General features: G+C 39.1%; 2 protein-coding genes across 11 annotated transcripts in view; one reads left to right on the forward strand and one right to left on the reverse strand.

The window, feature by feature from the left end:
* Positions 1-1,342: 1,342 nt before the first annotated feature.
* On the forward strand, positions 1,343-8,208 carry SPATA4 (spermatogenesis associated 4). Its single transcript, XM_031440355.2, has 7 exons — positions 1,343-1,560; positions 2,432-2,561; positions 2,934-3,052; positions 3,153-3,373; positions 4,923-5,039; positions 5,192-5,306; positions 8,054-8,208. The coding sequence occupies exons 1-7, from the start codon at positions 1,343-1,345 to the stop codon at positions 8,100-8,102; spliced, it is 969 nt and encodes a 322-aa protein (XP_031296215.2). The 3' UTR covers positions 8,103-8,208.
* Positions 5,291-15,159, reverse strand: part of WDR17 (WD repeat domain 17) — a 65,828-nt gene continuing 55,959 nt past the window's right edge. For 7 of the 10 annotated variants that reach the window (XM_064477592.1, XM_031440350.2, XM_064477591.1 and 4 more), the window contains 5 exons: positions 14,538-14,636; positions 14,031-14,214; positions 11,731-11,899; positions 10,096-10,157; positions 5,291-6,624 (listed from right to left, as the gene is read on the reverse strand). In XM_064477592.1, coding sequence (XP_064333662.1) covers positions 11,780-11,899; positions 14,031-14,214; positions 14,538-14,636 — 403 coding nt within the window. In that variant the 3' untranslated portion in view covers positions 5,291-6,624; positions 10,096-10,157; positions 11,731-11,779. Of the gene's footprint in view, positions 6,625-10,095; positions 10,158-10,953; positions 11,900-14,030; positions 14,215-14,537; positions 14,637-15,159 lie in introns of those variants that run through there. The other 3 variants (XM_064477588.1, XM_064477587.1, XM_064477586.1) reach the window with 3 other exon arrangements.

Consider the following 15,159-nt stretch of genomic DNA (forward strand, 5'->3'; position numbering starts at 1 on the left):
GAAGACACCTACCCTCCCTTGGGCCAAGTTACTTGCTTCCTCCTTGGTACTAATATATTCTCGCCATGGCAAAGCTTCTCAGGGTACATGATCTTTGTCAGATATTTATATCTCTGCTCCCTCTATAAATAATCCAGAGCACAGCTGTTGAACAGAACCGCCCGCAACCACAGTGCAGTGTCTGGGCTGCGCAGTGTGGGGACCACTGGCACCTCGGGGCTACTGAGCTGTTGAAATGCAGCCACTGTTACTCACTTTATTTAAATTTATTTAAACTTAAAGCTGAATCCACATGGGGCCAGTGGCTCCCATACTGAATAGTGAAGATCTAGTGCACAGCAAAGTTCCTCAGAAAAAGTTCACTGAAGGAATGACTCACTCGTGAAAAACTACACGGGGTGAAGGAAAAGCACCTGTATAGCTTCGCTTTCGTTTTTCTTTTTAACCATATACAAACTCACATTGGTTTACTTTAATAAACATGTATGTGAATAATTCGACAAAATATATAGCTCCACTCTCAATATCTATTCCATATTTAATCTTGGAAAATACTATGTATTCAAATACCACTATGTATTCAAAAACAAATACATTGATTTGTTTTTGCTGTAAAATTTTTTTAAAGGATTTTAATAGTTCTGCTATGTAAATGTTTAATTTATTATTGTCTATGCCTGCTCTGCAATCCTTTTTTTCCCTCTGCATTTTTCACTGATAAATCCCAAGTGGCTAGATCAGGGCCTGCCATTCACTAGGGACTCAGTAAATATTTGTCAAATGAACGAATCATGCATACTGAATCACATTTCACTGTAAAACGTGAAAATCTAGTTTACTTCCAAATTCTTTTCAAATATTTAATTTCTATGAACACAATGCGGTAATCAAGGAAATAGTTATGTTAAATTTTGTAGACATTAGCACTTAATTTTGAACATTTTTTCGTTAATAACGTTAGAACAAAAGCCCTACAGTTTCCATTTCCAAACAAAAACCGTCTTTGTCCTCTGAAAGGTCCTCATACCCTTCTCAAAATGCTTGACTTAAAACAGGCCTTAGGCAGGGCAGAAACCACAATATTCAAAATGTCAGCTTCTAAGGGAGGGCGGGCTAGGTTTCCCTTCAGGCCAATAAAAACTGAGATTCAAAGTTCTGCCCAAGGTCCAAGCTCCCGGACTGCACCCTCGCCCAGTGGGGCCAGGGATACGTGTCCCCAACCCAGAGCGTCGCGTCCCCAAACTGGGGAACCCACGAGGCCGAGGCGCCCGCCCCGAGGCCCCGCACCCGCGCTGAGGCCCCGCCCCGCCCCGGCTGCTGCTATAGCAACCCAGAAAGCGCCATGGCTGCCGCCGGCCGGGGAGGACGCCTTTCTACACTGCCGGCAGCGGCCGAACCCAAGTCACCGTCGCTTTCGCCACGTCCAGCAGCTCCCACCGGAGGGAGGCCTAGGAAGTGTCTGGTCTACCCGCATCCCCCGAGGAGCTCCCGCCTGTCTCCGTCGGTGCTGCGCTGGCTCCAGGGCCTGGATCTCAGCTTCTTCCCCAGGAACATCAGCAGGTGCTGGGGCACGTCGCACCCTGGCCGCCGGGCGGGCGCCCGGGCCCGAGCAGAGCGGCCCCGGGTCCGCCCGCCGCGCCGCCCGCAGGGGCTCTCGCCTGGGACCGCCTGCCCAGCCCTCTCGGCGCGCACGCGCACACACACGCACACACTCCTTGCCCTCTTACTTTCTTAGGGAGCTGAACAGAAAAATCAGGATGAAGCATTTCATTCATTCAATCAATCAATCAATCAATCAATCAATCAATCAATCAATCAATCATTACGTTTTAGACCTAAGCTAATATACAGTGCTTTGGTGACTACAAAATGAATAAATAAATAAAATAGCCCAGGCTCTTTTTCAGGGCCCTTGGACGTTAGTATCAGCGGGGATGCGTTTACCTTTTGTTAGAGATGGCATCTGGTCTGAGGGTTATCAGGGATTGAAGTCGCTTAACTGCAGCCACACTGAACATCACAGCAGTTAACGTTGCTCTGGAATGCAGATTAAAATTTCCTAAAAATAAAATGACTTCTTTTGCAGGCAAGGACGCTGGCTCACTGATTTCTGTATTCTGTATTCCTTAAGAGAAACACGTGTGAAAATTACAGCGCATAGACATCACCTGTGGGTCTTGTTAGAATGCAGATTCAATACAAATTAATAGTTTGGGTTCATGAAAAGAACACCGTGACCTTTGGTGTGTGTCTAAACTTATCCAAATGCTATTCTACAGCAGTCCTCCTCTGAGCAATGATTCAAAAAAACCCTACATTTACAAGTTACTGGCTGTCAGTATAGAATATTATATTGGTGTGAATTAACTATAAAGTAATACAAACTGTATACGTAACTATTTTATTTCATTTTCTTATTGCTACGGATCAGAGATTTTTCAAATGGCTTCCTGATAGCAGAAATATTCACTATCCATTACCCCCAGGACCTTAAATTGTCATCCTTTAAAAATGGAACTTCTTTAAAAGTCAAGTTGGATAACTGGGCACAGCTGGAAAAGGTAAATTAGCCATCACTAATTGTTAACTGTGGAGAAGTCTGTGCTTGAAAAGACGTATCCTCGAGGTGCTGGGTTTCTCTGTATGTGTCTGCGGGGGCAGCGCTAGGTCTGCAGCCTGTTTCCCTGCATTGAAAAGAAGGTTATGAAAGCTTCTGTCATGCGTCACCCACGGAACAGCATACTTATTTCAGGCTGGAGTGGGATGGATACAATGGTTGATTTTCCTGCTGAGTAAAAATATGTTTTAATAATTAACACTCTAGACCTTAAAATATTAGTTGAGGATAAAAGGGGGATGACAGTGAATTTACAGTCATTGGAGATTTTTATAGAACTTCTTATGGTGAAAGTATTTTCTTTCTACTATTAAAGTTCCTGGCAAGAAAAAAACTTAAGCTACCTAAAGAACTAATCCACGGAACAATTCACTGTAAAGCCGGAGTGCCTGAAATACTGGTACAAGAGGTGTACTCCTTGTTAACACATCGAGAGTGAGTTATTTGGAATTTCCTAGTAATACGGTTTAATATGAAACTTTAATAATACAAATCTTGTTACTAAAATGTGGCTTTCTAAATTTTTTTTCCCCAGAATTCAAAGTATCCAGGATGACCTCGTGAATTTCACAGACTACAGTTACCAGAGGCAGTTGCCCCTGGTTCCTAGATCGACAGCTTCAAAGTCTATTAAAGATAACATTAGGTTATCAGAATTAATAAGCAATCCCAACAAGCTCAGCAATGAACTTAAAGTGGACTTCCTCTTCCTGTTACAAATGCTGCAAAGACAATTGAGCAGAAGACTGAATCCAAGTAAGTTTTCATTGGACACAGTCAACTGAATTCTTCCAAGCTTAACAAGGCTGTTCTTGAGCCCCGATGAAGGAAGAGCCTCGATATTTTCCTTCTTTTGGACTGAATTTTTTCCCAAAGACTTTTTCCTCTCTACTAATTTGGAAAACTATACATTTCCGCTCTTTTTAGTGAGACCCTAGAAATTTTAACATGGATATTTATCTTAGTCTAAAATTAATGTCTTTACTCTCTTTCTCAAACTGTAGGGACCTTTGAATACTAGGCCACAGACCACTCCCCGCCAGCCCCTTCCCACCTTAAGTTCTTTTGTTTTCCAGCATTTTAGTTCTGTCATGTTACTTTTTAAACTCAGAAGTTAGGCATCATTATTTGTTATACCTAATGTTTGCTTACATTTTAACTATCTCCCTATTACTTCTACTCATTGGTTCTTGTTGGAATTCCTGGAACAAAACACAGTCATTTCATTTAAGCTTCAATTTGAAAGTCCGTCTTGGTGCAAAGCTGACCCGTATCTGTGTCATCTTCTTCGGACACAATTCCTCCTTAGTCATGGATACCTCAATGCTTCAGATTCTTGAGTAGAATTCTGTTATCCCCAGTGTTGATTTTTGAGACTGCGGATCTTAAGCAGCCAAAGTAATTAATTGTGATAATTGCAGTTCTGGGAATGTTACTGACCAGAGTGGTTTTGAGCATAAGCAGGGCTTGGCTGAGGAGGAGAAATTACCCGAGACACATCCCCAAGCCTCAGTGAGCGTGAGCTGCAGAGGAGTAATCGTGACCTTGAGAAGCACAGTCAATCTGATGCCCCATGCTACGGCCGATAGAATTAGTTAAAAGGAATAAAGGGAAACATGGAAATAATTTTGTCACCATATTTATAGTATAAATAATGCCTGCAAAATGAAATAGATACTGTGTGATTTTGTTTAAATGAAATATAAAAACATGTAAAACTAACCTACGACAGTAGAAGTCAAGGCAATTTTTTTAGGGTGCTGTAGGTAGAGACAGGAGGGCATTTTGGGGAGCTAGTGCTATAGGATTTCTGGATCTGGGTGATGGTAACCCAGGTATGTGTTCACTTTGAACATTCATCAAACTGTAAACATATGATCTGTTCATTTTTTGGTACACAAACTATTAGTGAATAAAAGCATATCAAAAAACTAATAGAAACATTAAGATACTGTCTTTAAAGTAACTTTTTAAAAGCAACTATTTCATGCATCAGAGACGTGAACCATGGTGGAGAGGGTTCTTAACCTATGTCTTCACACTGCTCTTAGGAATATGATACAATTGACGTTTAACAATTTGCTTCATTTAAAGTTGGTTTGTCTTATTTTGACAATGGCCATAGTGATTTTTTAAAATTATTTTTATTTATTTATTTTCGGGGAGAGGGTTGAGTTTATTTATTTTAATGGAGGTACTGGGGACTGAACCCAGAACCTTGTGCACGCAAAATGTGCACTCATACCTTCCCGCCACTGGCCACAAGGAATTTTTAAGAAACAGTTTTTGTATTTATATTTTATAGAATGGTTTGAGGTCAAACCAACAGTGGGAGAACGTACTCTCAATCACCTTCCTGCCCGAGCTACTGGGTGCAAATATAAATCAGCAATTTCAAAGGAAAGAGTTGCTCCTGTTTCCAGTAAGTTTTTTAAAAAGATTTTTACTTGTTAAAATTGATTTTTTTTTGTTTGTTTTACTTTCTTCATTTAAATTTTCAAAACTAGCTAAAATGTTGGTCCAGGCATCCAGTCTAAAATGGTGTAGCAGGCTGATGTGTGTGCTTTTTCATAGGTGGTGGGGACGCATTGTCGGCTAAAAACCAGTCACAACAGGAGAGGGTCCCAGTCCAGGCTGTCCCTGTCTGCCACCACAGGAGCCAATTCACTTCCAATTTCTCCATAAAAAGGTGAGTCTGAAACAGGGGAGATCCTCTGCCAGAGCTCACGCAGCTGCATGAGGAGTCAGTCCTAAGGCAGAACACCCAGACTTCCCAGCCACTTGCGCTGCAGGAAGCCATGTGTTTAAATCCTGGTAATTCAGAAAGCATTTATACCACAGCAAACTGTAGCCAAAACAAGGGCCAAAGTCAGTCTCTGCCTGTTTTTGTATAGCCTGCAAGTTAAGAATGGTTTTTTACATTTTCAAATTGTTGAAAGCCCACATCAAAAGGAAAATGGTATTTCCTGACACATGAAAATTAAAGGAACTTCAAATTCCTATGTTGATAAGCACAGTGTGTCGGGACGCAGCCCTGCCTGTCCCTTCTGTGCCTTGTCCGCGGTGGCGTCTGAGCTACGACAGCAGGACCTGGCAGCTGCCACAGAGACTTTCTGGCCCACGGCGGAGGTTTCCAGACTGAGCGAAAGAAAATACAGGCTAATCCAACCAATCATTTTGAAGACATGTTGAGGACATACACTTTTACTAAACATTCTTCATTTTTTTCCTCTGAAATTCAAGTTCGAGTGTCCCATATTTGGTCTGATATCCCTCCTCAAAGCCTAAAATATTTCCTCTCAGGCCCTTGATGGGAACGATTTGTGCACCTACAGAGCATGTTTCCGAAAGTGTAAAGGCGGATTTCTTGGGGGGAACAAAGGCCTTTGCTTACGTAAGGTCTTGGGAAGCAATGTCAACAGATTCCTTTTTTAAATATATGACTTCTCAGAACCTTTAATATGCTAATATGCATTATAAATATTAACGAAGAGAGGTACAGAGTGAAGCATTTTCCAGACTCCATTTGATCACACGTCACTATCATGTAGTTTCGTTTCGCCAGTGCCTTGGTAGGACAGCTGTTCCTCGGAGCACACTTTAGCATTCAGACATTAGGCCAGTGCTTCAAAACACCCCTTTAACTCACCACGTGTCCGCGGCATGGTACTCAGCAGGACAGAATCTCACAGGAGTGAGTTACAGTGTTTCTGTGGGGAAAAAAAGTGTCCACAGTTTCACCTTCAGGTTCGGGAGTCTCCTCTCCTTCATCCTCCCCTTCCACCTGCCTCCAGCTTCCTCCATCAGGGATGTGTGCAGTGACAGTTCCGCAGGGCGGGGGCTGGAGCCTGGCAGTTGGCTGGGACGCGGGAGACGGTGGTGATGGGCAGACAGGCGCTGGGAGGAGGCTGCAGGGGGCTCTGCTGGTTCAAGCGCTCGTCTCTTCCCCTTGTGGCTAATGCGACCTGGCTGGGGGTGGGAAAGGGCAGGACCACTGGCGTTGGGACCTGCAAGTTAAAGGTAGAAGTCACATGATGATAATGAGGCACGGCAAGGCTTTTCCTGTGTAACAGACAGAAGAAAGCACCGTGTTAAAAAAAACAAAGACGCCTGCTGATAACCAGGTTGCTAGAGTAGTCTTCATTTCTGCTAGCTTTTTGGAAAATTTTCAAGTCTCACACATGAGTTTTAGAAAACCTGTCAGCTATCATTATTTCAGATCAGGACTCCAAGTTGAATGCATTCTTGCTTTTACATGTTTAACAACGTATGGACTGCTACAAATAACTCCTCCCTGTTTTAGTCTCTGAACCTTCTCTTCTATGATCCCCTCTCACTTTAATGGTCTTTTCCTCTCCTTTTCAAAAACGCTGGTGGGCGATGGGGGTATTCACTGAACAGGGCAGACCGGGCTGGGAAGGGGCATGCTTTTATCCCTTTACTTCTCTCAAGCCTGTTCCAGACGCTTGGATTGTCTTAATTTAAGCACAGCAGTAATTCATGAACGGTGCGGATCTGACTTTGGTAATTAAAGGGAGGAGAGCCATTCGGCTAAGCTTTAAATCATTTTTTTCCCCAAATTTGTCAAAGAGATTCCATTTCCGTTGTTTTTGGTAAGAGCAGAGTGATGAAGGAGGTCAGTTAACAACTGGAAGTAACATGCAAGGGAGAGGCAAGAACTAGACTGCAGGAACTTAACCCAATTTACCATCTAAGATTGCGCAAAACGGCACTGAAATCACAGGCTGTTCATCTGAAAAGCTTCTAGTTATGAAATAAGGTGGTGAAAATTAATTGTAAGACAGGCTGTAACCTTTGTTCTTTTTTTAAGTACTTACATTCCTCTCTTTGTTTACCTCAATTTTGCATCTACAGAATAATGGGCCAAAGGAATGTCCATTTCTCAGTGGTCACCGGCCCCTCAAATTAGAACTGGGAGTCCTGAAGACACTGAGTGGTCAGCTTGGATGCCTCAGCCAGAATTCCAGAAACCAGACTATGAATTATTTATATTTGCCAAATCTAAGCACTGTTAAAATCATGGCACTGTTGCCTCAGCTGCTTTCTGAAGCAACATCTAAAAATAGTTGAGTCATATTCGGTGTCAGATGCACCAAAATAAGCCCTGGGTATTTTTAGGCTCTGCTGATGACTTTCAGAGGTCGGGGGCATCCAGGTTTTTTATTTCTGACTACTATAATGCATGCTTTAGACATTCTGTTTACCACACACTTAGATTAACCTGTGCTCAGCCTACTGCCAATCACTCTGCATGAGTTTATAGGTTAGAAACATTGATGGCTGTGTAAATATTTAATAACCACAAATGGATTTTAATTTTGCTTATTTAAATCTTCCACCAAATACAGTTAATGGTGGCAATCCACTTAGAGAAATTCATGGGAAGTGACCTTGAAAACATTCTTTTGACTCTAGGAAACCAATCAGACACATGGAAAAGGAACCTGGAAGAGCATCTGTCTAATGGCTTTGAAGAAGTGATGCCACCACCCCCGCCCATCCAAAGGGGTACAATCACCCAGCCTTGGATGTATGTCAACAATAAGTAAATGAAAGTGGTGTCTTGTCCATAGTTGGGCTGAAGAACATTTTTTTTTTCAATTCAACAACCACTTATTAAACACCTGTGCCAGGTACTGTTGAAAATATAAAATCAGTTTAATTTGTACAGAATGAGCAAAGATAATTTCAAAGGTACAGTTAAACCCATAATTCTCATGACGAATAATAATTCTTTCTCATAAATTTTGTAGGAACAGTAAGCGGGCTTTGTGATACATTTTCCTCCTTAGAAAATGAAAAGGGCTCTGCTACTAGTTTGCCAGATAGTATTTATTTACAAGTCATCCTCATTAATAAAAATTTATTCTGAATGATTATTACTATTACACATTGGCCCATAGAAAATCTTGCCCACCTTCTTAAATACCTTTAATTAAGCCAGTTTTAAAAAACAGGTGTCCATCCTGTTGACACTGAGTTGTGGGGAAGGAAAATCGTGCTTTGCTTGGAATTTCATTCTGGTGTTTAGCAGTCCAACTAGTTAGGTTAAAAGGCTCCTACTGGGTGTTGCTATGCCCCGTGTTCTTACTGAAGGGGAACAAAAGCAGCGTGATGTCCTGAAAGACTGCTTATCTTTCATATATTCTTGATAATTTTATGTTCCTATTTGGAAAATTTTCTTCACGTGGAATTAGTCATGTTTTTCTGCCATCTCATTACCAGTGCCATCTGACTTCCAAGACGAGTATTACTATTCTGGAATCCCATGACATGCTCATCAATTTCCAGCAAAACTCTATTAGTTTTTCTGCATTTTTGAAGGTTAGACAGTTTTATTAGAATTTCTACCTCCAGAGATTTCCTTGTTTAATCTTACACTTTTGGATGGAGAATATTTAGTAAAAGAAATTGAACAGAGCCTGACAAAATAGATGACTTCTTGGGAATGTGGTGAGGAAAGTATGAGAGTAACTTTTAAATCATAAAATATAGTTCCTTAGGAAAGGGTCTTGGACATAAGTCTTCTGAAGCTCAGCTAGGGTAACATCCAGAGAGAGTTATCTATGACGGTATACAGTATTTAAATTCAACATTAAAGTACTTTTTTCAATTATTTAGGTACCCACTTTTCACAGAGAGATACGGTATAATAAGTACCTATTAAGAGTTGCCTATAAAGGTATATTCTGCATTAGTGGTACACTAAATATGAAACCCTAAATTTTACAAATAATTTGTGAGACATTTACTATATTCAGAATGCCTTTTGATCTAAGACCAAAAAAGGGTCAATTTTCCTGTTACAAGGACAACAAAATATAGTCATTGCTCTAATGCAACCATGTTCCTGAACACATCTGGATGATTTCATGGAAATATATGTATTTCATTAATTTTGACTGGCATAAGAATCATACAGTTTCACAAGATGTAACCAATTTTCATGTTGCAGTTTTGTTAGCCATATCATAATTTTTATAGACAAAATATTTTTCCATAGCTTTTAAAATCATTGTCTAATGAGACTTCTTTCATAAAGGCATATTTCAACTTTCAAAATAATTTGTCCACATTATCAGTAATATGGACATCTTCAAATCATGAAATAAGTTCATGTTATTTGTTGGGTTTCTATGTGTATTAAATATAACAGTGAAATTTAATTTACAAATTTTAAAAATTGCTTTGTTTTTCAAATTAAGACACATATACAGATGGATATATTCAAATGGCATAGTTCTGTGAAGAATTAATGGTAATAATGTTAAAGTAGAGCACATCGTTGAAGTCAGAGTAACAGAACTGCATCTGAATCAAATTTAGGTTTTAGACAAACATTGGGTTACACCTCTGTCATCTTCATATGTTAAAGATTTGTAAGTTTTTTAATACTTTATATATAAAAATACTATTTCCTGCATTCATAAAAAAAAAAAAAAGAATGTAACACTTACCTACGTATAACCTAAACTCGGTATCTTTGAAGTATTTAAAGAACAATGTAGGGCTTCTTAATCTATTTTAATACAAAAGAAAGAGAAGGACAGTGGGATTTAGATTGCACTTTTAAGTGAGGAGACTTCAGTTCATATGTGCCAATTAATAATCCCCTTACCTAAAATGAAATCCGAGTGACACATATCACTAAGGGGTAAAAGAGTACTTCTCAGATACACTTTATATTAGCCATGGCCTCTCTGAGTTGCATACATCTCTTCTATAATATCATCACTATTTTTTCTTTATAAAATAGAATTTAAGCCTAAAATGTTTTTTAATGGAGTTAGAAGTGGTCATTATGAAAAAGGTCCATAATATATGTTGTCTTCTGTTTTAAGAAGCTTATTGAAGAAAACTTGAAAAATATTTTAAGTGCAACAAGTTTAAAGATAATAAAAAATCACAATCATTCTAGTTATATGAGCTCACTCCTTAGACAAAAACATGTTTGTTACAAATTGTGTAAAACAACTTGAGTATCAAAGTGCTGCTCTCCTGGTCTACGTTCATTTCATGGATTTCGAAGTCAGAATTCCAGTACAATTGAAATACTTGTACTCATGCCTCAGCTTTTTGTTTTTACAGATTTACTCTTTTAATAAATATTTTAAAAACCTAAACTTACATAATATACCCTGAATTTCAACTAATGTCCTGTTTACTTACAGAAACTGATTTGAAACTGATTTTCGTCAAATAAGTTATGTTTATTATATTAGAGAGTTCATATAAGTTGATTATATTATATAAATATTAAATATATTAATCAAAATTAATATTCATAAACACCAAATATCTTTTCAAATGGTCAACTATAATCAAATAGAAATTCTCCTGTGGACGTGACTGCACTTTGTGGTTTTCACTGCCCATGTCTTTCATACTTGCATAACCTGTTCCTTTATAATTGGACGTTTGAGTTTCCAGTACAAACCTTGGGAATGCTTTCTTTTTAAAAAATTAACACTCAAAAATATTTTGACTGTGTATCCATGTATTGATATATATATTAGACTTATAACCGAAAACTTTGGTTAAATATGCGCTAAAATGAACAGTTTACCCTGCATTTTACAGAGGACAACATAGGTGTCTGCTAACTTGAAGGCGAGTTGTGCGTGTCTCACACTTCGATGCTTCGAGATGCTCAGTCCTCCAGATGTTCTTTCAGCGCTTACCGCATTGCCAAGCACTGTATTTACCGCATTGCCAAGCACTGTATAAGGTGTTACACTATCTTATACGTTTCAATGTTTCAACAAAAGTCTACGTGGTACCTTTTAGGCTTTGTGAAACTTTTATATGTGCTTTTAGATTTGTCAGTCCTTTATAATTTAAATACTACCTTCCCCCAAATACAGCTATTATGTTTGATAAAGGAGACACCTTTTTTTTTTTTGAAATTTTTTTTTGAAATTTTTTTTTTGAAATTGTATAAATTTTTTTTTCCTTGAAATTTTTTTTTTTGAAATTCTATAAATATTTCACTCTTTGAAGTGAATGAATAAAATCAAGTGTGAGTCCCTACCTCCCCCTCTCCTCCTCCGGAACTTTGGCCCTTGGACAACACAGGTTAAGGTCATACTAACCCATAAAGTTCTTTAAAAAAAAAAATTAATTGTGGAGAAAAACCTTCTATCAAAATGGGTTGAGTCGTATTCCAGTCCCCAGAGGCGAGAATGGGTTCACCTTCGCCCACATCAAAGCATCATTCAAGGAGATGGTGGATTTCCCATCTTCAAGAAAAAATACAGGGCCCTGCACCGTGAGAGTTGAGGGAAGAAAAAATGAGGTTATAAATCTGCAATATGTTTTTAAACTCTCAGAAACTGAACCACTCTAATAAAAAACCACTAGTGGTATTTAGGCAATGCTGATAGGAAATTTTAAAATACGAGAAAAAATAGATTTTTTTGAATTGCCACCAAATAGAGAAACATTTTAAAATATCTTAAAGTTATGCCCCGATCTCTTTCAAAATAGAATTTAGTTTTATAATTTGAATTCTTTGATTACAGTAGTGCTGTCAATGACAATGGGGACTGTTAATCTATTCATTGCTATCAAGTTAGCATTTTATAAAGGCACATATGCCTAAGGAGTAGACTTAAATACACTTCACTCTTTTAATCCTACAGCCTACATCAGTACAGCCGGGGACATTATTTAAGACAGAAACTCTCAAACTGCTCTCCAGAAGATGAAAAATACATGCTGTATATATGTATATGTAACTTAAAGTCACATCAACCCTGTGATTTACCAGCATATTTATAATTTAGTTATATCAGCTATTTTGTATGTTAAGGGTGGTAATTCTGAGGAACTAAATCAAATACTCCTTTCAGTTGGTATCTCCTGGCTCTCAGAAGGAAAAGCATGATTTGAAAAACACAAAAAGGAATAAAAACTTATTTTCTTAATTGAGTTCTGAGGTTATCAGGTTTTCGATCATTATCTCAAATGACACAGCTTGTCGTTAGCAAATGATGTCTAGATATCAGACAATGCATTCTATGAAGTAGCCTGCTTCTCATTCACAGGTACTTGAAGTTTCAGTTGTAACCAGAATACATGAGTTTTCTGCTGGACTAGAAATATCCTGGGAGGGTGGCACTCCCTCTGAGTTAGTCACTGGCGCCTTGGTGTATAGACAATAATTAGTGGGTCCTTGCCTAAGAGGGGTTTGGGTGCGGAGAGGTTAGACAGCCTGTGGATTGGGGCGTTTGTCTACCTCAGATGGAGAAAAACAGCCCTGAAGAGAAAGAACAGGAAGGTGTCACGTCCTAGAAGTGGTCCCTGGAGGGTGCGGGGCGGCACGAAGCTGCGTAATGGTTCTGCTCTTATTATAAGTTATTGAATTTCCTGCTTTGGTTCCTTATCTCTGAACGTAAGTGAATAGTAAGTATATTTACAACTACGTGTGCTGTCTGGTTTTTGGAATATACTGGTGTGTTCTGAAGACTTAATTAGTTTTCAGTGTCAAGCGGAGCTACCGTTAGTGTTTACGTCAGTTGCAAGCTATTTAATTTATTTTGAGAGTTTATCCCCTAAAATACCTTTCTCCAACGAGCTTTAAGAAATGTAATTAGCTACGTTACATTAGAGATACAAGAATCCACTTAGTAACATGTGAATATGCCTGGGAGGTGGAGTTCTTTCCGTCCAACCTAGTCTCAGTCAGCATTTCATGGGGATTCTTGGGGACACTCCTACAACCGGTCCTGGCTCTGGGATGAGGAGGGCGTCTCCATTTTCCGGAGACAATGGCACCCCTGGGTAACACTGGGAGGTCCTGGCACCATTCACCATCATCAATTTGATGGTATATTAGGGACCATTCTTTGGGAATCAGCCATCTTTCATGATTGATTCCAGTATTTTTAATTGCTGAAAAGTTCAGTAAGTCGATGTAAGAATATGCATAATATATCAACGACACACTATACATCTATCAGTTTTTAACTGCTTTCTTTGTGCTTATAAAACACAAATGGGGGCTATTAAGTGAATCTCCTGAGACGCACTCATTTGTAACTGTGCTGACTGCTGCTTTGCCTCTTACTTAATTTCCCTAAGGATATCATCTGTATTTTAAAACACTTGTTACTAAGTACACATATCACTTATTACTAAGTGTACCTATTACGTGAGTTGCTTTTATGATAACAGATAACAATGACTATGTCTGAATTCACTTTAAGGAGAGGGAGACCATTTATACTAAATATGGAAGTATTAAGGGCAGCTTTTTCTCAGTGGTCTCGGGTCTTCCTATGGGTACCGACTTTTATTCAGATTATTCTTATTTTAAGATCACATTTCAAAAAATAATGAAACAAATGAAAACGATGGACATGAACAATTTATGCCTGGCATCAGGCTGTACCTGGATTTTCGATCCCGTGAGGCAGGAGAGGTGAGTATCGGAATGACTGGGAAGATTTGATCCAGTCACATAATCTGGTCCAACAGGTCCTCTGAGTGGTTCTTCTTTTAGCCTCTTCAGTAAAGTTGCATAAACCGTTCTTTGTGACTCAGAAGGGGGTGTACATGGAGATTCTTCTGATGATCTATATTTTCAACAAATATTATATTTTTATTTTTGTAGAATCACAGAATTGTTAAGGTGTAGACTAAAACCAGTCCCTGATAATGATTCAGTCCTCCTTTTTACACGGTGGTAAATCAACTTTAGACTTAATTTATAGTAAAATGAAGGACTTAAAAAAAGCAGGAAAGAAAAGCACTGTAAATTATTACTGAATATATGGTATACAAACCAAGATTCATTATTCTGCCAAGACATTTAATAAGAAAATCCACATTTTCAATATTTGTCTATAGTATTAAGTGATACCTTCTGTATTCCAATTTTTATATCATGTTTACTCACTGGTTGATGGACTGTGTGCAAGCTCTCCACGCATCCAACTCCTCAGAAAGGTGTTCAATTTTTAAAGGCACCGACACTTTCCGACGTTTTAATAGTTGGCTGAAAGATGTGAAAAAAGAAATGGACACCTGACATCCAAGACGAAGGTATCAAAAAAGCGAATGAGCTTTAACTAACTGCAGTTTTAGATTTAACAACGTTGTTGGCAAATCCATGTGTATATACCAATATATACGCATGTGTGTGTGTACTTATATATTTAGTCTTTAAGTCCCTGGCAAGTCAAAGATGCTCAGTAAATCCTGGTTGGATGACAGGCGGAGTGAGTGAGCACATGGATGAGTGAAGTGGGTGATGTGCAGGCAAAGGCTGGGCGAGTCGGGCGATGCTGAGTGATACCCACATCCCGCAATTGTGTGGTACATGGCGTCTCCGTGTTAGAAACGAGTGTCAGGAGTAAGAAAACAAGAGGAACAGGTGAGAGAAGAATGTCAGCCAGCAGAAAGGAACGGAAGTGCTGACTTAGTCCTCTAGAGACGTGTGAAAAGAGCAGTGGAACAGCGACAGCAGAGACCCACCGCACCCGTGTGCACAAAACTGGAAAACAGACCTAATTATTATT

Source organism: Camelus dromedarius, chromosome 22 (genome assembly GCF_036321535.1).
Source record: "Camelus dromedarius isolate mCamDro1 chromosome 22, mCamDro1.pat, whole genome shotgun sequence".
In the NCBI taxonomy this organism is placed as follows: Eukaryota; Metazoa; Chordata; class Mammalia; order Artiodactyla; family Camelidae; genus Camelus; species Camelus dromedarius.

Excerpts from the sequence above, each read along its gene's own strand:
- SPATA4 (XM_031440355.2), top strand. The coding sequence starts at position 1,343 with ATGGCTGCCGCCGGCCGGGGAGGACGCCTTTCTACACTGCCGGCAGCG. Across the intron at positions 1,561-2,431 it reads TTCCCCAGGAACATCAGCAG|AGATTTTTCAAATGGCTTCC; the intron begins GTGCTGGGGCAC and ends GCTACGGATCAG. Across the intron at positions 3,374-4,922 it reads GAGCAGAAGACTGAATCCAA|AATGGTTTGAGGTCAAACCA; the intron begins GTAAGTTTTCAT and ends TATATTTTATAG.